This window comes from Melampsora larici-populina (assembly GCF_000204055.1).
Source record: "Melampsora larici-populina 98AG31 unplaced genomic scaffold MELLAscaffold_26, whole genome shotgun sequence".
Taxonomy (NCBI): Eukaryota; Fungi; Basidiomycota; class Pucciniomycetes; order Pucciniales; family Melampsoraceae; genus Melampsora; species Melampsora laricis-populina.
In genome coordinates this window covers 1,000,582-1,027,607 of record NW_006768790.1, presented here as the reverse complement: position 1 = coordinate 1,027,607, position 27,026 = coordinate 1,000,582, and the positions used below count along the sequence as shown (strand labels likewise).

Here is a 27,026-nt window from a genome sequence, read left to right as displayed (position 1 = left end):
GAGTCGTCCGCTTTAAGACTTCATCAATCTTTGCTAGAGTCGCTCTGGCCTCCTCGACGGTGCCGAATTCGACCGCATGGTTGAGTTCATCCATGATTGAAACGCCAGGTTGGAGGTCGGGGTCCGAGTCTTCTGCGGAAGGGACTGTGAACGCCAACAACCAAACAAAGGCCGACGAGAAACCATCAGTAAGATACTGTTTGATAAAACTCGATAAATGATAAAATCATAGAGGTTGGCGCTGATTGCTGCCTCCCTTTTGGGTTCTCAATAGAGGAAACCCTCTAGAGAAACGCGCATAATATCGCGGAAGCGGTCACGGCCTTGTGGTGACAATTCTAACAGGATGAATTGCATCACCCCCAAGGCTGTGTGGTAGGAGCGCGCCGACGGCAGCGTCTCCACCAATTACCGTAAAAAGGAGCGCTTTAAGCTGCAATCCCGTCAGATCCCGAAGGAAACTGACCCTGGCGCCTCAGGCAGCCAAAAAGCCAACACAGCCCTGGCCTGGGAGACCAACAATCTGAAGGAACTATGTGGAGGCTAGAAGGGGTTAAAAAGAGAATTTCTTTTTAGAAACTTACCCTTGATCCTGATATTCTTTTCAAGGCTTGGAACCCGTGAGCCGTCCTCTTTCAATAGGATCTTCTTCTTTAAAACTGACTTGAAATCAATCGGACCGCCTTCTGCTTCGGATGATTCATCGTCTCCCTCATCCCCTTTGGCGTCTCTCGGATCTTCTTGTTCAATAGGGTCGCCATCATTATCCGCAGTATGAGGATTAGTACCACCTCCCTCCGTCAGCGTGCTGTTAGGAAGCTGTGAGGACTGTGGAGCTCTGGATCCAGCCCGCTTTGCCCTATCTTCCGCTTGAACTCGTTCTTTCTCTGCTTGAATTCTCTTCTTCTCTTCCGCCTCTAAATGCATTTGATGCAATTTATTCTTGGATGCTACTAGTTTTTCTTTTTGATTTGAATCCATTTGAAAAAGGAAAGCGTGAAGAATATATTTAAGAGGGAGAGACCTGATTGACTATAGAGATATGAAGATGTTCGAAAAGTTTTCTATGAATCTGAAAGATCTTGAGAGAATAGGAAAAATGGGCGAAAGAGCTGATGGAGAGCAGAAGAGGGAGAAGAAGCTGAATTGGGAGAAGTGAAGGAAAAATTTTTCCCTTCTTCCGTTTCAGAAATAATTCTTCTCCCATCACGACCCCGTTACCCGGTTCCGTGAGCTGCCCCGCGCTCGTTTAGCCCGAACCCTTACGGTATGTAATGGACTCTAGATTACCGTCTCAGGCTTTGGGTAGACTAGCAATCAAATGGACAAGGCACAAGATTAGACTTAGTCAAGTCAAAGATTTAGTGGGGAAAAACTGGCACAAAAGAGAAACCTCTACAACAGAAGAGGTTATTGAATGCTGCTTGGGGAAATCAAAGGCCTGCTTGTTCCAAGCAACACACTTGGCTCAGATCCTTCACACCTTGCACCTTTCTCAAGATCTGATTGATGCCCAAAAAGCTTATATCCAATGTTCAAAAATCTAAAGAGGAAGCCAACATTACACAAAGACACAATTGTATGTAAAAATTGAAAAGACAGAATTTGCATGGCAAGGAAAACTTGAGAATGGCTCAAGATATAGAGGATCTGAATCAAGGGTCCTACTCAGACAAACCAGGACTTAGTGTTTGAAGCGAAATTCAGAAAGCTATCCTGCCGCAGAGTTCTTTCCTTTGGTCCACTGTTTGCCTACTAGACCTCATGACCTCCATTCCCAAGAAGGCCACAGTCGGCCTACATACGCTGGCTTCGCGTTTCAATGCCTGCCAGGAACTTTGTTAACTCTGGAACTAAACTTCTCAATTCGTGAAAAATCTGCTCCAAGTTCATTTTCTTTTTGTCGGTTCAAATTTAAACAATTTTGTCAAAAGAAAAATCAACAAAAACTGTTCAAGGTTGATCGACTTTTGTTGACAAAAAACCCTTATTGTCCATCAATCAAAACCCATCCCATACCCCCCAAAAACCCTTCACCCAATCTCAAACACTTATCTCCAAACCAAAAAAAAAGTATTCAATTAAAAAAGAAACCAGAAATCCTTTCCTTCTTTACTTGTTTCAACTTTTTTGCCTTTTTTGTTTTAAATTTTTCCAAAACACTTTACCTCCACTTGCTCCTTTAGCTTGAACATCATTCAAGAACTTCTTCTTGGCCCATTTCTTTGCTTCTTCATCTTCAATAAGTGCTTCAACACTATTCCAATTTCAAAAACAGAAACAATCCGTCAATAAACCAACTTCTTGAAGAAAAAATGAAATTGAAAACGAGGAGAAAACGAAAAAGACACTAACAAAGATCTTTTCTTTGGTATAGATTCTTTGGCAGTAGAAGAAGATTGACCCGAAGGAATTATATGACCGAATTGAAATCGATCAGGTATAGGTTCTTTTAACCTTTTTTCAATCCCACCCTTAACAAATCTTTTAGGATCCAATGTACCATGTAATCTAAACAAACCCCCCAAAAAACAAAATCAATCAGTACCCTGGAATTTTTACAGTTCCGCAAGAAATAGACTTACCTCATGGCTTGGATTTCTCTTTTAACTTCAGGTGTGATTTCTTGATAAGGTAAATCATGCCAACTCATCTTCTTTGCAACTTTATTATCACTCTTCTTTTTATTAGGTACCAAAGGAGGTGGCATCTTGCCAAATCTATCTTTTGCCAAGATAGGTAATTCTACAGGTTTAGTCGAATGAGGTGTAGGTTTACTTCCTGTAAGTGGTGCAAGTGAGTTGAGTATCAATGGTCTTGAAAGTCCAGACCTAAAAATCCATTTCAAAGAATCAACAATTAGGTTCTTATACACGAAGGTCATAAAAGAGGAAGACTTACTTCTTTTTAGTTGAACTTGAGGTTTCGAATAAGATTTTATCAGATCCATCTGTAAATTCAGGTAAGACTACCTTCTCACATTTATTTCTTGCCTTATTCAAAAGTTCAGATAAATCTGAATCTGAATCTGAGTCCGAGTCCGAGTCCGAATCACTATCACTCTCTTCAGATTCAGAGCAATTGGTCTTCTGTTGAGCTCCTTTGATATTCGATCCATCACAGCCACCAGTAAAAAAAGAATCGTTTTGTTCTACCTCAAACTCCGAATTAACTTGAGGTAATCCATGAACTAGATCAAATTCAGATCCAGATCCAACTAAAGTAGGTGTACAAAGATTATCAATTCTAAGTTCTTCTGTCCATCCTCCATTGGCAACAGACGATAAATTTGATGAAATTTGAGGCGAAATCGTTTCTTCTGTATTTCCATCTAATGTACCTGAAGTATCACTTTCGATCATCATTTTATCTTCTTCTACTAATTCCTTCGTAGCATCACCATCTTCCTCTATTTCCATGGTGTCTTTTGGTGGTAAGATCGGTAAAGAGGGTACAAGAGTTGATTGACAATCTGTTAAATCGAGAGCAAGACTTGTTCCTAGTTTGAGAGTGTTCTGGGTGCTGGTCTTGCACATAGTAGTTTGAAGAGGTGGTTCGGATGATGTTTGCTGGTCGGTAACGGATGAAGAAGTAGGAGAAAGCATGTCAATCTCTTCGTTCGATGAGGTCGTATGATCTTCGTTGGTCGTGGCAGGCTGAGTTTCCTTCACAAGATCTTCTGTGATACGTTCAGCTTCAGGTTCTTCTACAATAATACCGCTTGTACTCTCCACCAGAAGAATTTCAGTAGTTTCTTTCTCGGAATTTGGTGAAACATGGGCCGGCTCTGGATCGTTAACGATTTGTTTTGCAGAATTTGATTGATCAGCTTCCGGAAGTTGTGGGTTGATTTTTTCAAGGGTCTTAAGTGTATCAGGGCCAACATGTGGTTCAGGGCCGGGTTGTTGAAGTGCATCAGGTTCGTCTTGAGTGACATTTTCTTCTGGAGACTTCGTCAGAGGGTTTTCTGCTATACATTCGGACTCTGACTGTTCTACAACCAATGTCTGAGTTACTTCAGCCGCTTTATTGAGTGCTTCGGTTGGTATTTGATCATGAGGGACTTTTTGGGGTGATTGAGCTTGAGTGTCCACTGGTAAAGTTGATTTTTCGGTTTCGGGTTGCGCTTTTTCAGGCTCTCCATTTCTCTTCTTCGAGAGATCAGCTGGGGAGGTATCTCCGTCCTTTGTTCTTTCAGGCTGATTTTCTTGAGAATGAGTAGTCAAAATGTCTGCCGAATTCGTACCGTCGATTTCAGTTTCTTTTGTAATCAGTTGAAGCTCATTGGTCGACGATATTTCTTGATTCTGAGTATGAAGATCGGGATTAGGAATCGGAGTTTGATTTGTATTATTACGACTAGTTGGTGTTTTATCTAATTTGGAAGCCGATTTATTTTTCTTTGATGATGATCCTTTCTTAGGAGTTCTACGAGACCTTACAGGAGTTTTCATTTCATCATTTTTAGGTGAAATTGGATTTTGAAAGTTTGATGACATATTGATTGAAAAAGGACTTATAGGAGATCTAGGAGGAAGTTCGTTTAATCTAGAATTAATGAGAGAGAATTGATTAAGTTCGAGATTTTGATTACCAGAAGTAGGACTTGGTGGTGAACTAATAGTAGAAGTACTAGCAGTTGGTGACGATAATAAACTTGATTCAACACTCAATCTTCTTAGTGCAAGTACTCTATCACGAGCACTAATTGTACCTCCTCCTCCTAAACGATTACTTGAATTTGACGATAATAAATTGGATGGTCTGTTTGGATCTGGTAATGGTGAAGCTAAAGGTGTTCCTAAACGTGATGAAGATGCTCTAGTCAAGACCATTACGTTTTTTTATGATCGAATTAGTTTTCTATTTTTTTGACTTGGACCGAGTCTAGAGCGAATGAAAACTAATCAAAAGGTTAAGCTTCATTCAATTCAGTAGAAAGCTTTCTTATGATCGAAAGTCCAAAGTGAAGTGAATAGTGATACTGAGTTTGAAGGTGGTACTGGTGAATGTTTTGTAAAGTGGTGGATTGGAAATTCAAAAAAACTCGATCGATCAAAAAAATCAAACTACGTACATATGTATAGGTTAGGTTAAATCACATGTATTGTGCGGGGCTGGGACCGGGACTGGATCTGACCCAAAGGCTTGTCACACAGATCTCGGGTCACGCCTCGGCCCAAAGTCTGAGCTTTTGACGGGGGATGGCTTAATCCTAATGTTCTTTTCTTGAACTGTTTGAATATTGTTTTATGCAATAAAGCAAATAAATACTTTTAAAAACCAGAGGGTGAGATGAGGTCTCTAACTAGCTCCTAGGAAGCAGCCCAACACAAGATCTCTCAAGATTTAAAGATTCATATCTGAATCTTGAAGTTATGGGGGCAAAGAAAAAAGTCTTTTATTGATATCATTCCAAGCAATGCTTATGGAACAAATTCCAGAGTTCCTTGTATCTGCTCTTGATCCAGCTCCAGATAGGATTCACATATGGAAACTTATACACCATCCATTTTTCATCTGGTAATTGAAATCATTGAGCTTTATTTCGCAGATAACTACAAAATGTTTCCCATTTTTAGGCGGATGAACACGATACTTCAACTTTAGAAACTCAAATAATCTGGATGCAAGACCCGAGAACCGCGATCAATGTATGGGAAGCCATATGATTTACCATCAAGCCCCACAAAATTCCGCTGAATATCAGGCGTTCTACCATAAACCTGCAAGTTTGCAAAGCACGGTTGCACTTCCCTCGAACTCCAATGTAAGACAGCTCAATTCTGTTGTATTCCACAGTCTTTTACAAATGGATTGAAATTCAGATGAATTGCCTCTCGCTCACGCCTGTGATATACTTCGACTTTTGAACTTCAGACAGGATCCAATTATTTTCTGGTAGGTTTTTGCATTATCTTTCAGGAAGCTAAAACAGTGTTTTGCAGGGCTAGACTGACAATTCAATGCTTGTACGCCTTTTCGTAATCATTGGTGAGACGAGAGACAGAGTAGAGGAAGAGTGTCCTTAATAGACGTCAAAATTCAAGTGAACGCATGTCGTGGAAATTGACTGATTCCAGATACAACAGCGGGTAACTGTTGCGATCACAAAATGATAAAAAAACAAAGTCGCATAGACGGGAGTGTGTGTAGAGACAAAAGTCCTTGATATATCAAACTTCACTAAGTCCAAAATCTCGTGCGCGGGGTTTGAACATAGCAAGCGATGACCGAGGCACGAGGGACTTACGAACTTCCACAGTTAACGGGCGTGAACAGTTTGAGACTTTAGTAGGGAGAATCTTGCTTCTCAATTCCTCGATTTTTTCCCTTGTATCTAATGTTAAAAAATCATAAGGTCATCAGCGGGGCCTTCTTCTCTTTCCTTTGCTCTATTCATTTTTTTATCTGTCCTCTTTCATTTTTTTTTCTTTTACTCAAGAGTTGATCCATTGAAATTTCAAAATCAACGGCTGCTGCGAGATTATTACAGAGACATACATGCTCAAAACCGATTTCGTAGGGAGCAACACTTGAGTTGTGCTGAGCGATAGAGTTTGAGGATGTGTATAGAAACGCAAAAGAAAAAAGGACAAGGAAAGAGTTCAGCTCGAAGTGAATAGCTGCCTCTCAAAGTTTGTCACCAACTTACCAGTTTCCCTCTGCGCCGCAAGCAACATGAGTAATTCGTCAAATCGCAACACTCTATCTTCCAAATTAATCAACATTTGCGAGCATATCAATTCCCTTGGACTTGATCCCAAGAAGTTTGTTCAAGGAATGCTGACTTCTACGGACTCGGGAATTGCCAAGAGACGCGGCACTTGGGGCACTGAATTTGGCTGGGTTTCAACAAGCGAAGTTTTAACAGGTTTCAAGTCCTTGATATGTCGGGATACAAATGGTGGAAAGGATAGATGGAAAACCTTTATCTTAAAAGAGGTCTGTTAAGACATACCTTTTGTTTTTCAAAGATTGATTTCGTGCTGTTTTTTTGTTGAATGACAAAGGCAAAGCAAATTATCATCCGAGAAAATCTTCCAAGTGGACAGCCACCTGCTGGCATGTTCTACGATTCAAAGCATATCACTCACTCTTTCTTTGAACCCGAGTCTCAGGACCTTTGTGATGATCTGGTTTCCTCGCACATGTCTTTCCTGCATGATCTTATTCTAGCAAAGCTGGAGCATGCTTGTGATCTTCGAGAAAAGGACCGGGCAAAGAGGAAGTCTAAAATAGAGCCATCAGATGACGAAGAGGACGAAGAGGACGTACCAGATGAAATAGATGAAATTATAGAGTTGGAAGACGGCGAAGACGAGCCAGGCTCAGTAACCACCAAAAATAAGTATAAAGTTGAAGCCCATCGAATTAAAAAGGTGTGTCGAGTTATTTTCCTTTGAGGCTTGAAGAATTACAAGAACACTGCTGATCACAGTGAGGTTTCTGATCAGCTTCCCATCACAATGTGTTCAATGCTTGCTTTTGCTTGCAATTGTGCACATTGTGGTTTACAATTGGAGAACACCATCACATTTTTATCCTGTGGCGTGTCTCAGAAAGTCAATGATTACCTACATTTCCTTGGTCTCACATCCTCGCGTAAAACAGCACTCTCAGCCTTGGAAACACTAAAACACGAAACAGAGAAAAGGATCAAGGTGATGGGTTCTAAAGCGTCCAAATTCCATCCTATTTGGTGTCTGGACAACATCAATATAGAAGCAAGAGTTCATGATAAGAATGTTGATTCATATTCAAGGATGTTCCATGGAACATGGGGATACTTACATGACGTACCAGAACATCTTCTTGAGGATGTCTTGGAAGAGGAGATGAATTTGGAAACTTACTTGGAGGCTGTGAAGAAAAGTAAGGAACTCCCGGTTGAACTGGATTCTTTTTTACCTACAGACCACGAGGAGTCCCACTTTAAAAAGGTACACTTAGTCGCAGATCTCTGCTTTGTTTTTGGAAAACTGTGTCGAAAAAGGAAGCAAAGAATATGATCATTGTTGGAAAAGTCTATCAACCACGGTTCCTGCTGTAGATCAAATCAAGATGCGGTGATCCAAACATTATTATGTTCAAGATGATGAGCGCGTCGGATAACTCAGCTACTGGAATTGGCCAACTTATGGAGCAAGTTATGAAACAGCTTGGAGTGAAAGTTTTTGAATTCGGCAAGTGGCTTCAGATTGTTGAAGGGGATTTGGGTACAAACATGAATTTTCAAGGGGCAGCTCAAAAGCGTTATCCAGCGGGGCATGCTCATGAAGGCTTTCAAAATCTTTCATATGGTCTAGCTGCTTCTCACACAATGTGGAATATCTCCAGTGCAATAGTCCGTTTGTATCTTGGTGATGTGGAAAACTTGGAAGACCCCGGGATTTCTCGTTGTGCAACATCACTGGGGATCAATCCAGCTCATCTGTTTGACAAGTCGGACTTTGGCTTCATGATGACAACTGTGCACAAGATACAAATGGCAACATTTGATTTTTTACTGAAGTAAATGCTCACTTCCTTTCAAGATAAAAGAAATATTATAAGCTGATTGTTTATTTGATCTATATAGACAATTAATTGCTTCTAAAAAAAAGTCGACCGGACTTCACCAAAGCCAATGCAGCACAAGAGTTGGCGGATGAGTGTTATGAAAAATACTGCTCAGGAGAAGCAATTTGTAAAGCAGCTGATGCAGGCGACGGGGCTTTGTACAATATGAGATTGAGGATCAGAGATTTTTCTACAATAATTGAAGCCGATAATTCAATGCGAGGTGGAGATATCGGTTGTCTGATGTCAATGTGGAAGCGTTGGGCAATTCTTTCACAGTGAATGAGAGGTTTATCTCACTATGCCACTCATCTTCCAAGATACATACTTATTTTAGAGGAATATCTACCAAAGAAGATGGCTAAAGTATTAAAACATTGCATATTAATCCCAACATCGGGACGCGCCAACCATTGGGTTGCCAAAGATTTCTACTTGGAAGTCCAAAACTTTTGGATCAAGTACTTTTACAATCATTCTGTGAGTCTTTGATTTCGTTTTAGCCAGTTTGAATATCTCATGACCGATTTGTTCACGCAGGGCCAAGGTACTAATATCCAAAGATTGATGGAAAGGTATTCAATCAATATTCCTTTGGTACGTTGCTCAAGAGAAGCATTTTTCATTTCAAAACATTGAAAAATCATATCTATACAGCTTCGTAGTCTAATCCAACGCCTTCGGCTTCGATCTGGGCTTGAGATCATCCATCAAAATCATAAACATCCAACCTCAGCCGCATCAATGAACAGATTCTTGAAGTTTGCTCGAGACCACTTGGCAGATCCAAGCTTGATTGATACCGAACGAGACACCAGCGCAATCAAAAATCTTGAGGATATCTATTTACAAGGGATTGAAAAGTTGCAATCCATATTTCAGGCCAAAGATTGAAATGAAGCTCCGTCTCGGTTCAGTTGGGGTGTCACATCATCTGGAGCTGACATTGCAAAAGGTGTTACATTAGAAAAAGAAAATGAAATGGTCTGAAAAGTACGATGTCTTGAAATACATAGAATACATACCTGGTTGATTCGATCCTTGATGTGTTACCTGATGTTGAACACACTATTGTTTTTGTTCTTGTTCTTTTTTTTCGACATCTTTCTTCATTTTGATTCGCTTTCAATCCTCAGCTTTCTCCTTGTTTTCTTTACGTTTCTTTTCTTTGAGACGCTGGCCTTCCAAGTATGTTGCCAGTATCTCTGCAGCAGTATCATAAACCAATTTATTGGCTCTTTCTTTCTGCTGTTTCTCTTCAAGATATGCTGAGTAACTTGAACTTGACATCCATTTTTTGATACATGTAACTATACATTCAAATGTGCCTCGGATTGGCTGACTGCCCATGATCCCTGGCAGATGTTGTCCTTCAACAACTGTTGCAAAGTTCTTCACCACCTGCCATATACACTCGTAGTTAAATAAGTGTAAAGGGATCAAGCTTGAGCCATTCGGATATTTTTCAAGAAAGAGGTGATCAAAATCTTCAATCAATGAACCTGCAAGCTCGATCATTGGTAAAGAGTTTCGGATTGTATCTGTCTCGTCACACAATAAGGGACGATTTTCTCGTGACTTGGGTTTTGCGACCAGGATTGGAAGTTGTTTTAAAAAGTTGGGTGTTGGAAGCACTTCTGCAATGGTCGGTTGATTCAAAAGTTCATGGAAATCGAACTTGTTGGTTTTCTTCAGACCCCGAATCAGCTGAATGGCACCAGCTGGATCACAGTTGGAGCATCGGCATTCGGGGAAGTTCAAGGAATCCTGGCGAGTTTTTTCTTCGACATATGCTGGATCATCGACTGTCAAAGGCAGTACACCCAGGCTTCATTGTCAAACATAGGTAATAATTATCATCAAATTATCTATTCGTAAAAGTTGGCAAAAGGACAAGAAGACTTACCGAGTGTCGGATGTCAAGGCGACTCGAAGGCAAACTGTTGTGATGCGTAATGCACTTGTGTGCTCATCATCACTCATGTTTTTCACCTTATCAGAGTCACTAATACAATTTTTCCCTAGACTTTGAAAGGGTTCAACTAGCATGATCACCAGGCATCCTTTGTTGCCTCGACCTCCTCGACCTCCCATTTGAATCATGACATCAGGATCCATACCACCAATGATAATTACTAAGTCTACAATACTCCAGTCTTGACCTAGGCCAAGTGCGTTGGTACACGATATTATTGGATATTTTCCCTCCCCATATTCTTTTGCACGTGTCAATTTATCACAAGGCCCAATAGCTGCATGGTATCGTCGGCAGCAAGTGCTATTGCCGTTGTCTACTTGACCAGGATTTCCTCGAGCCAAATGCACCGTTTTTGAAACCTTCCAAGTCAGATTATGAGTTCCGGAATATATCAAGGTTTGAATCATATCTGTGTCAGAGACATCATCCTGATGGGGGATCAATTGTATTAAGTCTTCCAAGGTTTCGAGAGGACGAGTCATGTACATTCGGATCCACCTGAGTTCAGGCCGTGCAAGTTCTCCTTTGATCATCGTAATATTTTGGGGGAGGATGCTCAAGCTGCTGAGGATTTTTTGTATTGCTATTGGGCGACAAGTGGCGGATAATAGTAAGAGTGGTACTTTGTCAGTCGCCATAAGTGCTCGGCCTAAGTTTCCATAAGACGGGGGGAATTCACAGATGTCCTGCATCATATTGTGACTTTGAGAATTCTTTGAAAGTCTGCTGGCAACCAAGCCCCACGAATAAATAACATGTGCTTCGTTGACAACTTTCAAGACTAGATGTTTTTGGAAGTTGGAGCTGTAGTAGATGTCTGAAAATTCGGTGTTGTTCAAAAAAATCTCCGGGCTCTACAAATGCACAAGATCATAAGAAAATAGTGAAGACTATGATAGCAACATAAACTAACCAAGTAGATAAAACGATAGAAGTGTTCTTTAATCTTTTGAATAACATCGGTAGTAAACGTGGTCTTGGTGAGATTGATTGATGTGAGATTCAATTTGTTCTTTTCTAAGACCTACATATAATCACAAGTCAGGACCTTGATCATAATCATATAATAAGAGTGCGTACTTGATTATCGCCCAAAGCATCCAATGGATTCAAAATCAATACCACAGCCTTTTGATTTGAATCGAATAGATGTGCAAACATCTCTGGTATACGTGACTTTCCAAACCCGGTGCCCGCCAGTACAAAAGCATTCTTACCATTGATTAGTTCCACCGAGGTGTCAACCTGCACTTGCTTCGCGTCTTGCACATTGTAGCATCTTTTGAAAACGTTCTTGACGTGGTTTCGCTGAATTGCTAGTGAACTATTGTGAAGGCTCGTGGGAAGAAGGGGTCGATCCACTTTGAGGTTTTTGTCCACATGAGGTGTCGGTTCCTCTTCGAGAACCATTTCTCTTCTGTGACTTCGAGTTTTCATTCTTGTTATTTTTTTGGTCGAGGTCAAAAGAGAAGGATTTGATGAATGCAATTTTTGGATTCCACCACACTAGCATGTATTACTTTTGCTAAAAAGCTTGGTCCGATCGAGAAAAAATAAAACAGAATCAGACCCAGATTTTGCCGCAGCAGTCACAACGCAGCAGAGAGAAGGATTTTGGGGGTGCTGTCTGGTCCTGTCGGCTCTGGTGCGACCTCCCTACCATTCCGCTGGTCCATCACCCATCTCTAGGCTCTAGTTCCCCATCACCTTGACCTCTTTCTTTGCACACTCTTGCAAGATGACGTTGTCAAACTCTTGGTAAGTCACTTTACAAGTTACATTAAAATATATCTCTTCTTTATTATCTATTGGTGTGCTTTCTAACAAACTTTTTGTATTGTTCGATTCAGATGACCATCCTCACAACACAGTCTGATATCCGTGATCGTCTTGCCTAGCTTTGTCTCACCATCACCTCACCAGCTCTTTCTTCCCACACTCTTTCAAGAAGGTTTTGAATTGTTGGATTGATCATAACAAGCATTTGTTAACAAATCAAAAAAAGAAATGATGATGAAGTTTTTACGGAGCTCACAACTGCTGTGCTAATGTGAGAGAAAAGCCAAGTTGAATGAGATGTATCCTAATATCCTCAACTTGTCCGGTGCCAAGCTATGCTGAATAACAATTGGATATCTCATGAAAGATATCTCAAATGTGAGTGACTTTTCAAGGTAAGCAAGATCATCAGAAACATCGACTGGTTATGACCAATATCAAAACCAATCAATTCCTGATTGATTCTCCTACAAGGCAATCCTATGATCGCAACTTGAGAACAATCTCAAATCTCTTATGAAATAAAACCTAAGATCTCATCGGGTTTGAAGTCAAGATTAACAACGATCTCATTTTTTTGAAGACATTCCACATCCAAGAATCGATTGATTTTGCTCGGTCAAAACCAATCAACCTTCCTATGCTCCTACAGAAAAGATTGTGAAAAATCTCAGCTCTCTTGTGTAATCTAGAGACTGATTTCACAAACAAGATCAAAATCGATCGCTTTGCTTGTGATCCTTTGAAGAAGATTGAAACGATTTCAGTTTCACGCCAATCTTATCTATAATTCCTTGTTTCTAATTTTTATACGATGACAATCTTCTCTAACTACAATTCATCTAATACAAACAAACGAGCTCCCCTTCAAATATCTGAAAACCACAATGATGATACAAAATTCCGTTCGACTGGATTTGACCTCGTAACTAAAACTTGTGATCTCGAGACAACAAACTTTGACACATTGAATCCAAAATCGATAGGGTTCAACTTGGGAAAGTATGGTGGTATGTATTGTAGAATGATACCTAGAAATGATATTGGGGATCATCAGTAAGTTCAATTAATTGCACTGAGGAGACAAATGGGAGGAATTGAAGTAAAAAAAGTGTACCTTTTTCCTACAGATCAGCAATGGGTTGGCCACGATTGATAAACACGTTTCCAGGATGTGAGAAGCAGCGAGCGACTGAGTTGAGTTTAGTGATGAAAACAAAGTAATCAACAGGGACAGGGATTTGAAGGATATGACTGGGAGCTCGCACCAGAGCCAACAGCACCCCCAAAATCTTTCTCTCTGCTGCGTTGTGACTGCTGCGGCGAAATCTGGGTCTGATTCTGTTTTATTTTTTCTCGATCGGGCCAAGCTTTTTAGCAAAAGTAATACCACCACACGAGTCTTTGAAAATTCAAAAAATAAATACATACAAGGGAGCTGTAATCCGCAGTTGATTTTGAAATTTCAATGGATCAACTCTTGAGTAAAAGAAAAAAAAATGAAAGAGGACAGATAAAAAAAAATGAATAGAGCAAAGGAAAGAGAAGTAGGCCCCGCTGATGACCTTATGATTTTTTAACATTAGATACAAGGGAAAAAATTGAGGAATTGAGAAGCAAGATTCTCCCTACTAAAGTCTCAAACTGTTCACGCCCGTTAACTGTGGAGTTCGTAAGTCCCTCGTGCCTCGGTCATCGCTTGCTATGTTCAAACCCCGCGCACGAGATTTTGGACTTAGTTAAGTTTGTTGATATATGTGTTGAGAGACACCTTACGTCTCTAGGACTTAGGTTCCAGATGCCATGAGTCTAATATTACATTAAGGTTTAGTCTAAGAACCTTGGTCCTAAAACCATAATCATCCCTTTATTTAATCCACGCCACCCCCACGATGCGCGTATACTCTTTTCCTCATCCGTCATTCTACGGGAGGAAAAGAGTAAGTCAATCCTTTCATTCTATTCATACTTCTTCTCTTTCTATTCTTAGTTCTATACACATCTGTTTTCAGTTTCAATCAATACACATTTGAATTACTTCACTAATCATATTGATTTATATCATTGTATTGTTTCATCTGACGACGCTAGATCATCCGCTGAAATTATCTGTGTCGATCCTTTTCCCTTATCTTTATCTTTACCTAAAACCTTACAGGTCAGATAGTATTTGACAGAGATGTGTTATTTCTTTTACAATCTCATCTAACTTCTCTCATTCTCTTTATATCTGTTTTGTTGTTTTATCTGATTGTACAGGTTAGTGATTAGGTATATCAGTGACAAGAGGTGATAGAGGCTCACCTCTAGTATTCGTCACGGGAAATCAGGTGAAATATATTATCCGTCATTCTACGGGAGGAAAAGAATCATCCGCTGAAATTATCTGTGTCGATCCTTTTCCCTTATCTTTATCTTTACCTAAAACCTTACAGGTTAGTGATTAGGTATATCAGTGACAAGAGGTGATAGAGGCTCACCTCTAGTATTCGTCACGGGAAATCAGGTTAGTGATTAGGTATATCAGTGACAAGAGGTGATAGAGGCTCACCTCTAGTATTCGTCACGGGAAATCAGTTCGTAGTTATCTAGACGGATTTCGACGCTTTTCATGGTAGCGAGAGCTTGGTTCAGCTCTTAGTTATTTCATTCGAAACGCGAAATCTATGTCAAGAAGAGAAGACGAACTTGACGATTCCCAGTTACCTACACCTGCATCCACCCCAGCTCCATTCTCAGAAGATACCGACGAGACTTACGCCGGATCTCAGACTGAAGATCAATCAGAAAACTCAAATTCATCCGAATCAGCTCATTCAGCACATACTACTGTCCCGCCTGTTAATATGGCTACCACTGTCCCAATTGATACTGATACACCAGCTCAACGTCAGTCAATCAAAATGAACTCAATCCTACATAAGATCACCATCAGCATAAAGTTATCAACTTCCAACTATGTTGCCTGGTCCGATGCGATCCGTTTTGGTTTAATGGCCACTTCCTATGACCACTTTCTAGACTCGGAAGATGCTGGAGGTACGGATATGGACCCTGAAGTCTTATCAGCCACCAAGAAAGCCTTGTTTTACTGGCTACTATCTAGTATTGACCTTATTCAGTCCACTCGATTCATATCAATGATATCGAAATTCGAGAACGGTATTAAAATTACGATACCGTCGCCTTCTTTGCTATGGAAGACAATTTGTGAATATCACATCAGCAATTCGGAGTCAGTCAAGCTCATGTTACGTAGTGAAATCACGGATCTGTCTCAAAACTCTACAAAAGATTTATTAGAATACATTGATATTTTCAGAGCTAAAGTTGACGCTTACCTAGGTTCAAATGGTGAAATGTCCAAAGAAGAACAGGCCCGCCAGTTTGTTCAATCACTCAACCAAAGCTGGGCCGAGAAAGGCTGTGACTTGTTAGATGCCGGTCACGTCAAATTCCGAAACCTCAAAACCGAATTGAAGAAGACCTACCAAACCCGAAAAATGTTTTCCTCCAGCCGTCAACAATCAAGTCGAGTTGCGGAAACCTCCGAATCCAGTCAAGGAAATCGAACTGGTAGATGGCAGACTTGCACCAAAACCAAATGTATCGGTCAAAGTCATCCCACCAAGCCTCACGATCAAGTTGACTGTTATCATCACCCTAACAACGCGGCTAAGATGGAGAGTTGGAAACGCTCGAAGCAAGAATCCGGTGAATGGATCGATTACCCTAGGGGAGGTCGAGGAGGTGGTCGTGGTGGTTTTCGCGGAAATCTCCGAGGCAGAGGTCGCGGTCAAAGCGGATCAAATTCGAATAGAGGTCGCGCACACCAGATTGAGAACTACAACTACCCTAGCTCTGAAGATCTTCAATCAGCTTTTGATAACCTTAGATTAGAGGACCGTGAAGTTAGCTATTCAGTAGAAGTCGATGGAAACTTTTCATGCTCAGCTCAACCTCAACTTGCTTGCGCTGGAGATCAATGTGACTCAGTTGCGCTAATCGACACCGGGGCCTCCCACCATATGTTTCACGACGCTAGCTTATTTGAATCGGCAACTCTAATGGAAAATCACGACCCCGGAGCAAAGTTAAACCTCGCTGGTGGCGGAGCTACTCTCGACATTCATTCCATTGGAAATGTGAATCTTGTGAACACCAGAGGCGAACCAGTTAAACTCAAGGATTGTCTATACGTCCCCGATCTTTCTCGTAATCTTATTGCAGGAGGAAGGTTGTTGAGAGCAGGTGCTATCACCACTGTTCTGGAAGATCCAAACTTCAGGATCGATCATGGTAAAAAGGAATTATTCATTGGAAGATTCGTCGGAGAAGGGAGCATGATGTATGTCGCCTTACGATCCTTGGTCAGTCATACTTCTCATCAGTCATCAGTTTCAAACGCCAGACAAATCACTATTCTAAAATTACACTACTCTTTAGGTCACCCAAGCGAGAAATACCTGAAGCGAATGTGGAGTTTAGGCTACTTTGATGATGTACTTCCAAAGACTACTATTATAAAAGATTTTGAAATTATAAACAAATGTCCTGTGTGCCCTTTAGCCAAAAATCACCGACTCCCATTCTCATACACCAGACCACGAGCCAATAAGTTCCTCGAGAATGTGCATGTTGACCTGAGTGGAATAGTTAGAACCACATCTGTTAATCATGAAGAATACTACATCCTCTTCACTGATGATTATAGCAGTTATCGTGTATCATTTGGATTGCCAAACAAGAGCGCTGAGACCGTATTTGAGTGTTTTAAACGTTACATCACTTTCGCCGAAAGACAAACAGGCGAGACCTTGAAGATGTTCTCAATCGATGGTGGAGGAGAGTTTGTTAATGGCTTACTCTCACCATTCTTAGAACAGTTAGGAATTATAACTCGAATAACCTCTCCTCATACTCCAGAAGAGAATGGAGTCGCTGAGCAATCAAACCGAACAATCAACACCAAAGCAATGTGTATGATGATACAGTCGTGCATACCCATAAAGTATTGGTATCACGCTGTTTCTTACTCAGTCATGTTACAAAACCGAACCGTCACTACTTCCCTCAATCTCAAGACAACCCCTCACTCGCTCTGGAAGAACAGACCATCCAGTATGAAACGATTCCAACCCTTCGGATGCTTAGCATATCGTCACATCCGAAAAGATATCCGAGGTGGAAAATTCGAACCAGTCTCTCGTCCGGGAGTTCTTTTAGGAGCAACCGAAGATAATCATAATTACATTATTTTGGATCGGGAGACAAATCAAATCCATATCAGTCACGATGTGACCTTTCAACCATTACACTACACAAAATATAATATTTTCTGGGCAGAAAATTAAATTATTGATACACAAAAATATTGAGAGGCCAGGAGAAGGGCAAAAAATAAATAAAAAAATGCATCTTGTTCCCTGCGGTGAGAGCTTCACTATCCATATTTTTCCATATTTTTACAGTCCGTATTGATAAGTGTACTAACAATAAACCTTCATAATCATCCAATTACAACCTGTAACAAGCACTGAAAATTTGGGCTCATTAGTGTTTAGAGAAACTTTTGATTTCTGAAAACACCTATAGCTTTGTCAAATCTGCCTCAAAACACTCGATTTTAAGTGCATTGGAAAGCTGAACTCTTCCTCTCGAACTTTCATAAGATCAAGAACTATGTAGCTAGTATGACAATCATTCTATGGATCTGTATGTACAAATGTATAAACAAGATGATATCTTTTTTAGCAGACCAGCATGCTGTGTGGTCCTATTATGAACTATTTGGAGGACAATTCCAGCTTACCAATGCACCCAAAATCGTGCGTTTTGGACCGGAATTGAAAAAGTTATGAGTATTTTCAGAAATCAAAAGTTTCTCTAAACACTAATGAGCCAAATTTCAGTGCTTGTTACAGGTTGTAATTGCATGATTGTGAAGGTTTATTGTTAGTACACTTATCAATATGGACTGTAAAAATACGGAACAATATGCAGAGTGAAGTTCTCAACGCAGGGAACAAGATGCATATTTTTATTCATTTTTTGCTCTCCTCCTGGCCTCTCAATATTTTTGTGTATCAATAATTTAATTTTCTGCCCAGAAAATATTATCTTTCTTGTAGTGTTAGTATTTCCCTTCATGAAGGATGCCGAAGACAATCCCGATTGGATGTTTATCGAAGATCTTCCATTAGATGATAATAAAGAAGATGATCAAGTTGAACAAGATCACTCCATCCCTGATATACCGAAGGATCACTGTGATGATGATGAAGACATTCACCAAGAGCTCCTCACTCCTAAAGAAGTCATAACAGAGAAAGATCTCAGTCCAAGTCCTGAACCCCCTATCGATGATCAAATAAGCCCGATCACGGAAGAACATACATCAGATACCCAGCCAACCCCACCAAACTTGACGAATGCTCCAAGACAATCAACCCGAGAACGTCGTCCCCCCGAACGTTATGTGCCTGGTGCCACTAATGTGATTGAGGCTTATCCCATGCGATCAATCGTACCCAAGATGGCTCGCCGAAACTTCATCACAGCTCTCTATGAATGCCGAGAAGCTATGAAAGCTCGAGCAGAGCCTAAGAGTTACAAAATGGCGATGAAAATGCCAGATGCAGATAAATGGAAGGCTGCATGCGATAAAGAAATGCAGAACATCATCAACATGGGCGTATGGGAAATTGTCGACCGCCCTAAGAACTCTCCAGTTGTAGGCGGCCGCTGGCATTTCAAGTATAAGGTTAATCCTGACGGGAGCATATCAAAACATAAAGCTCGTTACGTTGCGAAAGGCTACACCCAGACTGAGGGTGTTGACTTTAATGACACCTTCGCGCCTACAGGACGACTAGCTTCTTTCCGAATTCTGGTGGCTACTGCAGCAGCAAAGGGATGGCCCATCGAACAGATGGACGCCATCGCTGCATTCCTCAACAGCAACCTTCAAGAAGAAATATACCTAGAACTACCTGAAGGATACGATGCTGAGCGCGCAAATGGGAAGGTAGCGAGGTTGAGAAAGGCTCTATATGGTCTTAAACAATCTGCCAGATGCTGGAGTGACGAAGTGAAACAAAAACTGATGAGTATTGGATTGGTGCAAAACCCTCATGACGCCTGCTTATGGTATGGAAAAGATGTGGATGGTCTAGAGACGCTGCTATATCTACACGTAGATGATATGGCAATCACGGGTGATAAAATTTATGAAATAAAGAGCTTATTGAAATTAAAATGGAAAATGGAGGATTTGGGCCCTGCTCATTGTGTTGTAGGGATTGAAGTAAACTCGACCGATGATGGTGGCTATTCTCTAAGCCAACCATCCTTCATCCAGACTGTTCTAGAGAGATTTAACTCAGATGATTGTAAACCGGCATCAACGCCTTTCCCCGGAGGAGCAAAGATCCTGAAAGCTAGTGATTCTGATCTATTAGAGTTCCAGAAGTCTGAATTACCGTACAACAGTTTAGTGGGTAGTTTAATGTATATCGCACAAGGAACCAGACCTGATATAGCCTACGCCGTAGGATCTCTCTCTCAACATTTGTCAAGACCATCACATTCTGCTTGGAAGATGGGATTACATGTATTGCGCTATTTGAAAGGAACCCAACATTTAGGATTAATTTATTCAAGTCAAGACAGTATCATTGAAGGGAATCAGAGTTGGTATTACCCAGAATGTTATACTGACTCCGATTGGGCTGGTGATCCATCAACACGTAGATCAACCACAGGCTATGTGTTCAAGCTGAATGGAGCCGCAATTAGCTGGAAAAGCCGCCTTCAACCAACGGTATCTCTATCATCCACCAAAGCTGAATATAAAGCTACGACCGAGGCCGGACAGGAGGTTGTATGGTTGCGTGGTCTTTTGGAGAATATATCCCTTGGGCAACAATCACCTACTATTTTATGCAGTGACAGCACGGGAGCGGTAGCATTAACTGAAAAATCTATATTTCATGCTCGTACTAAACATATTGAGGTACAATATCATTGGATCAGACAACAGGTAGAAAAGAAATTGATTAAACTTCGACATATCAGCAACAAGAATATGTTTGCGGACACCCTGACTAAACCTCTACATCCAGGCCCTTTTAAAGGACTTAGGGATCAAGTGGGTCTAAATGTCATTCATGGACATCTGAAACAGGGGGTGTGTTGAGAGACACCTTACGTCTCTAGGACTTAGGTTCCAGATGCCATGAGTCTAATATTACATTAAGGTTTAGTCTAAGAACCTTGGTCCTAAAACCATAATCATCCCTTTATTTAATCCACGCCACCCCCACGACGCGCGTATACTCTTTTCCTCATCCGTCATTCTACGGGAGGAAAAGAGTAAGTCAATCCTTTCATTCTATTCATACTTCTTCTCTTTCTATTCTTAGTTCTATACACATCTGTTTTCAGTTTCAATCAATACACATTTGAATTACTTCACTAATCATATTGATTTATATCATTGTATTGTTTCATCTGACGACGCTAGATCATCCGCTGAAATTATCTGTGTCGATCCTTTTCCCTTATCTTTATCTTTACCTAAAACCTTACAGGTCAGATAGTATTTGACAGAGATGTGTTATTTCTTTTACAATCTCATCTAACTTCTCTCATTCTCTTTATATCTGTTTTGTTGTTTTATCTGATTGTACAGGTTAGTGATTAGGTATATCAGTGACAAGAGGTGATAGAGGCTCACCTCTAGTATTCGTCACGGGAAATCAGGTGAAATATATTATCCGTCATTCTACGGAAGGAAAAGAATCATCCGCTGAAATTATCTGTGTCGATCCTTTTCCCTTATCTTTATCTTTACCTAAAACCTTACAGGTTAGTGATTAGGTATATCAGTGACAAGAGGTGATAGAGGCTCACCTCTAGTATTCGTCACGGGAAATCAGGTTAGTGATTAGGTATATCAGTGACAAGAGGTGATAGAGGCTCACCTCTAGTATTCGTCACGGGAAATCAGTTTGTAGTTATCTAGACGGATTTCGAAGCTTTTCAATATGCCCTGTGTTCCGTTGCTTGGGGTTGATGGAGCCATTCTGAGCTTCTCCCTTACGCAGAGATGTGGTTCAGCGGCAGGTAAAGATTCAAATTTTCCAGGATTTGGAATAAAGCCGCACGAGTGGGGACCAGTATTAGGGGGTTACAATTTTGGTTTTTTTTTGGAATATTACGTTTTGGAAACTTGCCCGTTGTTGTAAGATATGCATAATTTTTTTCAAAGTGGAACCCATTTTTAGGTGTCCCTTTTCACGTGTCCCAAAATAAAAATACGGTGGTTTCATGATGGATTTTTTTGAACAGCTTGTCCAAATTTTTCAAGAAAATGAAATGAATCAAACTTGAAACCCCTATTGTCGCTTTTATAAAATGTATGCTGTGCAAAACTGATGTTAAAACATGAACGGAAGATGTAAAAAACTCAAGATGGTTTGTTAACCTGATTGATAAGCTTTAGGTAACTTCAGCTTGGTTCAACTTTGGAATGCCACGATTTATTTCCCTGCGTAGTGTTTTGATATCACACTTGTCGAGGAAGGATATGATCCACATTGAAATTTGCAGAAGATATCTTTGGACCTGGTTATCGAGGTTAAAAGCAGCGTAGCTGTTGATTTCATGACGGTACCGCTTAGGAGATGCTGCTTACGTAGCCAAAAGGTTTTGGGTGCATAATGTGGCACTTGCCAAAGAAAGATGATGGGGGGTTGTTGGTAACCTGCGTGAGACTGGCCGATGAGGTGTGATGCAAATCGCCCTCAACTCTTTGCAAGGTGGCAGATCTTCGTTCGCTTTCTTATCCGAATGTAAGACGTTGCGAAAGATATTACGTAGGCACATAAGTCAGTGGTTTAAAGGTACAGAAGTGTTTTACTCTGATAAAAAAAGAGGAACTGAGGTCTAGACAAGTCAGCGTAGGCTATGAAGTGAGAACACATGAGTCATCATGAGCTCCGGCGATGATAGGGAATATATATTGTCCATACGTACAAGTCGATTGAGCGCCGCAAATAGAATGCGCAGTTATCATATCCACACATTGATGGATGAGTGAACACGCCAGGACGCAGAGCTTCAACTCGTAAGAGTGCGAGGCAAGCAGCGAGTGTTATATAGTGTATAACCTTTCCTCATGAGTATAAAAGGAGGACGTCCATTGGCTTGGTAGTCCCTCATCTGCTCATTATCAGTGTTCATTCTTTGTGCATAATCTTTCGTAGCTACTAAAGACCTCATCAGTACCTAGGCTATAACCACCATGACCAAACTCTCAACTACACTTCTTGCTGTTGTCTTCGCAACATCTCCATTTCTAGCCCAGGCGATCCATTTTAGTGGACCTGACTTCAAAGTCCAAGGTGTTCCGCAACGTGAGTCGCTCACGCAACTCCCGGACGCTGTTGCTCCAGAATCATAACTTAATTACTCTTTCTTTTAGCTTGGGTTGAGGATGACCTCCAAGGCGGTCTTGAGAAGTTTTATCAAAGCGTAGATGCAGGAGAGCCAGATGGCGTAATCGCTCAGATACACAATTACCCGAGTGCCAAGTTCGATTATTTGGGGCATGTTCTCAAGGGAAACCGTAAGTAGACTTCCTTGTGCAGTTTCAAGGTGCTATGACGATTTGCTGACACCCTCTTCGCATTTTCTGACTATCATCTTCCACAAGAAATTGGCGACGCCCTGGCAGCGCAGATGGTTCATCTACAGCGCACATACGAGACAGAAATTTCCTCAGGTATGCTCCCTAGTTGGATATGTGCTTGAATCATATACGAGGAGGAAACCACTTGCACTAATCTAACTTTGAACCCACCTTCCTCGTCCAAATACCTAAAAACACAATGTGATTTGTTTTCAGCAAAGTGCACAGAAAACTCAGACCAAGAAAAGGTTCAGATCAAATTATTGGGTAAAGTGACTGTGAAGGAACCAAACGGGGAGAATCAAGACGAGGGCCTAGACGCAACCATCACTTTTGTGAAACACAAAGGACAACTCAAAGTCTCCGGTTTTAAGAGGGTCTTTGCTGAACTTGAGTAGGCCAATGTTTCTCAATGATCTTTTGCTCATCTGATCATCACAATGCAGCCGAGGACACCCTGTCATAGGGCTGGATATTGTTGTTGTTATTGGTGTCCACAACGGACGTACTGGGTGATGTTTGCTTTGTCAACCAGAGTTAGAATTGTGTTGTTTGGTCTGCATCTTGCTCAAGCAAAAAACATCTTCATGTAAACCTTTGCGTCTCCTGTGAATAATCCTGAGCTTGTGAGCCGCACGTCTGAAAAGCCGCACATTCATAGAAGAGCGGATTTCCACAAAAAATGAGAAGCTCAATAAGGATCGGGCGCAGATTTCCCGGTTATTTGCGCGTCATTACCAGGCATTACACTTCACTGGTCTTTGAATTTGTGATTGGCGTGAATGGTACGGGTGCCCAACGGGTTGACGGTACCCGTAAAGTTCCATCAAAAGCAAGAGAGAACGGGGCAGTGGAATCCTGGTACCGAAGGAGGGGACCAGAGAGGGAGAAGCCCCACACACAGTCATTGCTAGGTAGAGAGAGGAGCCGAGAGGAGAGTAACTTCTCCCTTGAGAAGATATTTTCACTCATCATAAGATAGACTTGCTGTAAAACAGCAAAAGGCAAACACAAACTCAAATATATTTGTTTTCATTTCAAACACTTTTTCTTTTCTTTCACCATGTCTATATCCTTGTAGCACGTCAACATGCACACACCAAAGACTTTTGATACATACTTGAATGATCCTTTGAAGAGGTCTCCACAATAGTCACATCTTCCCTTTGTCAACTGGGATGTTGACACACAGTTGTCCCCAACTGCTGACAAAGGATGCCACAAATGCTTTTGTCAAATGATCATTCACAAAGGGCACTCAACACCAATCTCAGTCTAAATCCTACAAAAATATTTTCTGATCTTTTTCAAAACTCTCTGTGTGTGCATGTTGACGTGCTACAAGGATACCAACATGGTGTTTATTTACTACTGTTAAGAAGCAAGTTATGCAAGTTGAGAAATAATGGTGGCACAAGAATATGCAGATGAATGTATTAATAGAGAATTAGAAAGTAGAAATGAAGTTGTTCAAAATTCTTCAACATCAAAAGGAAATATAGCTCAAGATCAAGTAGGAGAAAGCTCAAAAAGAAAGAAGGAACAACTAGAAAACAAAGATTCAGAAGAAGAAGAAAGAAGAGTAGTGGAAAGTGGTGGTAATACAGGACAAAAGAAAAATATTTCACAAGTTATTGACACTGCCAGCATTAAATAGGTTCCCTGGTCGGAACGTGACCTAGGCTGGGAATATCATTGAGAGAAGAATGGTGCATCAAATCATCTTGCACTGCACATCTGAGCCATAAAGCATACACTACATATGTGCAAACATCTGAGTAAATCCTTAGCTATCAGCTACATACAGGTTCGCTCAGTTATCTGCTCATCTAGATAAGAAGTTCATGTGTAATACATGCTGTAACTTTGTTCAAATTGAGACACACATCTCAAAATATTGACTACATATATCACAATGGCTACTCAGGAAATATTTGTGGAACTGTGTAACAGTAGCAGGATGGGAATGTGATCACTAGGACCCATATTCCCATCTGGGAACCTCTTTAATGCTGGCAGTGTGATTCATTGATTAACAGCCCAGTAACCCAGGCAACAAATGATCAAAGAAATTGTGAGGAGGTGGAAAATGTGGAAAATGTGCAAGGAACATCAACAGGTTTAGGTGAGTAAAACAAGACTTAAAAAATCTTCACATTATACTATCTTTTCTATAGTACAGTTGTTTTCAAAAAGGATGAGAAGACAATTGCAAAAACTTGGTCATGTGGTCCGTGCGCACGGCAGATGTCGCCGGAATGTGGGTAAATTCCAACAGCCACGTACCGCCAATAAAGCCCACCCATAGTGCTTTTTTGGCCTTACAAACAAGTTCAATTTGGTATTTTGCACTGGCCTTCAAATTGTTGATGGCACTATTGCATGAAGCCGCCGTCCGTGAAAAATGTGTCCTGCTTGGGAAGCGCATCCAAAACGGCTGTGTGGTCTTTACTTTTAAGGTCTCGGCATATCTCAAAATGACATAAGTTTTTGCTTGTGAGAAAGTTTTCCATAGTTTATTGCCGCTCAGGCATAGCAAAAATAATTGTCCTGAGATGATGATTTGTTAGCACATTCCCATCATATGTCCTGAGGCCATTCCCAAAATTTGTCAAAAAAACCTCTTCCAGGGCTTGAACCAGATGAACCGGTGCAACACTCCATTGCCATACCATTCACACCATGGGCAAATTGATGTTGCAGACATATCTGCAACAGTCAGAAATTTCACATGGGTGACATGTCTACTTGATGTTTCCCAGCTCCAGCTTGCTTGCGACAGGCTGTATTCAGCTGCAACAGGCCTGTTTGGATGCTACACTTGGCTTTGGTTTGTGACAGCTCGTCACTGCATGCAACACCACGGCCTTTGGACTTACCCTTTTTCATCACAACAACTTCCCTTTTGGCTCGGCAGTCTACTACAACTCAGTAGTTTGCACCCTGATTGGGGTCTCTCGCCCTTTTGGATCTCCTTGACCTCGTGAACCGCCAGAACAATCTACACACTCTTCCCTTTTGGCTTGGCATTCCACCTCAATCAATTTGGTGAGTTGTCAACCCCTGATCAGGACAGTCTCAGGTTCCTCCGTCAAAGTTTTGAACAACACTAACTGTAATTTCTTTCCTGAAGGGTTGCCACAAATTCATTATGTCAAGTATGAAAGGAGCTCAACCCCCGCCTCATTGGATCCCATATCTCTTCAAAAAAAGAGCTTCTTTTCTTCGCCACCAAAACAAAGTTCTTCACACACTTCATCAGCCCCACTTTCTTCAAAATACTCTTCATTGCCCTGATCATGCAATCCCAAAACAATGAACATAATGTCTTGCCAAATCCCGCTGGCCTCACCCTGGATGCCGTAGCGGCAATGATTGCAAACAGCTTGCAGTAACAGGCAGATCAATGCAAACACACCATCAGTGGTTCACAAAGTCAACTTCAAGAATTCAAGGATCTCAGTGGCCAATCCTTGCGCCAGAAGCAGTCGACATCAAACATTATTCCAGATATGAAATCCAACCAAGACCAACTGAAACCTTCCTCCTTGCGCCAAGACTCCTTCTCCTGCTGCCAAAGGACCACAGAAATCATGCACCCCGGGCCCCTCTAATCAGCCTCCTGCACCCACTTGTGCACGCAAACAATACCCATTGTAGCTGCAAAGTGGTGTCCTCCGCAAGGATTACAAAAGTACCAAGGTATGTTTTCAACTTTCATGTCAAAATTCAATCTCATCTTTCTTACATCAATGTCCATTACAAGAAGCGCTATTCTTCCATATAAAGGTCTGATGGGGCTTATTCAAGGCCAATGATGTTCCACCGATGGTTGATGCTGGCCTTTTGAGAGAGTTCTACACTTGATTTTCAACTGTACAAGAGGTCAAAGCCGTGGTTGCGGACCCCGGCAGTGTGGATCTTGTTGCTCAAAAGGACATTCCAACCTTGTGAGACTTGTGTACTGGAAATAATCGCACCAAGATGGGCCGCGGAATGGCCAACCTTGACCAG

At 41.2% G+C, this 27,026-nt stretch overlaps 2 protein-coding genes across 2 annotated transcripts; one reads left to right on the top strand and one right to left on the bottom strand.

Moving 5' to 3' along the window:
• Positions 1 to 1,871: 1,871 nt before the first annotated feature.
• On the bottom strand, positions 1,872 to 2,700 carry MELLADRAFT_72263 (uncharacterized protein; the record flags this gene model as incomplete). Its single annotated transcript, XM_007411657.1, has 3 exons — positions 1,872 to 2,257; positions 2,356 to 2,511; positions 2,586 to 2,700. The coding sequence occupies 3 exons, from the start codon at positions 2,651 to 2,653 to the stop codon at positions 2,122 to 2,124; spliced, it is 360 nt and encodes a 119-aa protein (XP_007411719.1).
• Positions 2,701 to 22,625: 19,925 nt separating this feature from the next.
• On the top strand, positions 22,626 to 23,410 carry MELLADRAFT_108021 (uncharacterized protein; the record flags this gene model as incomplete). The annotated part of the gene is made up of 4 exons (XM_007411674.1): positions 22,626 to 22,737; positions 22,806 to 22,949; positions 23,037 to 23,105; positions 23,229 to 23,410. 4 exons carry the CDS (start codon positions 22,626 to 22,628, stop codon positions 23,408 to 23,410), a joined length of 507 nt encoding a protein of 168 aa, XP_007411736.1.
• Between the last annotated feature and the right edge of the window lie 3,616 nt (positions 23,411 to 27,026).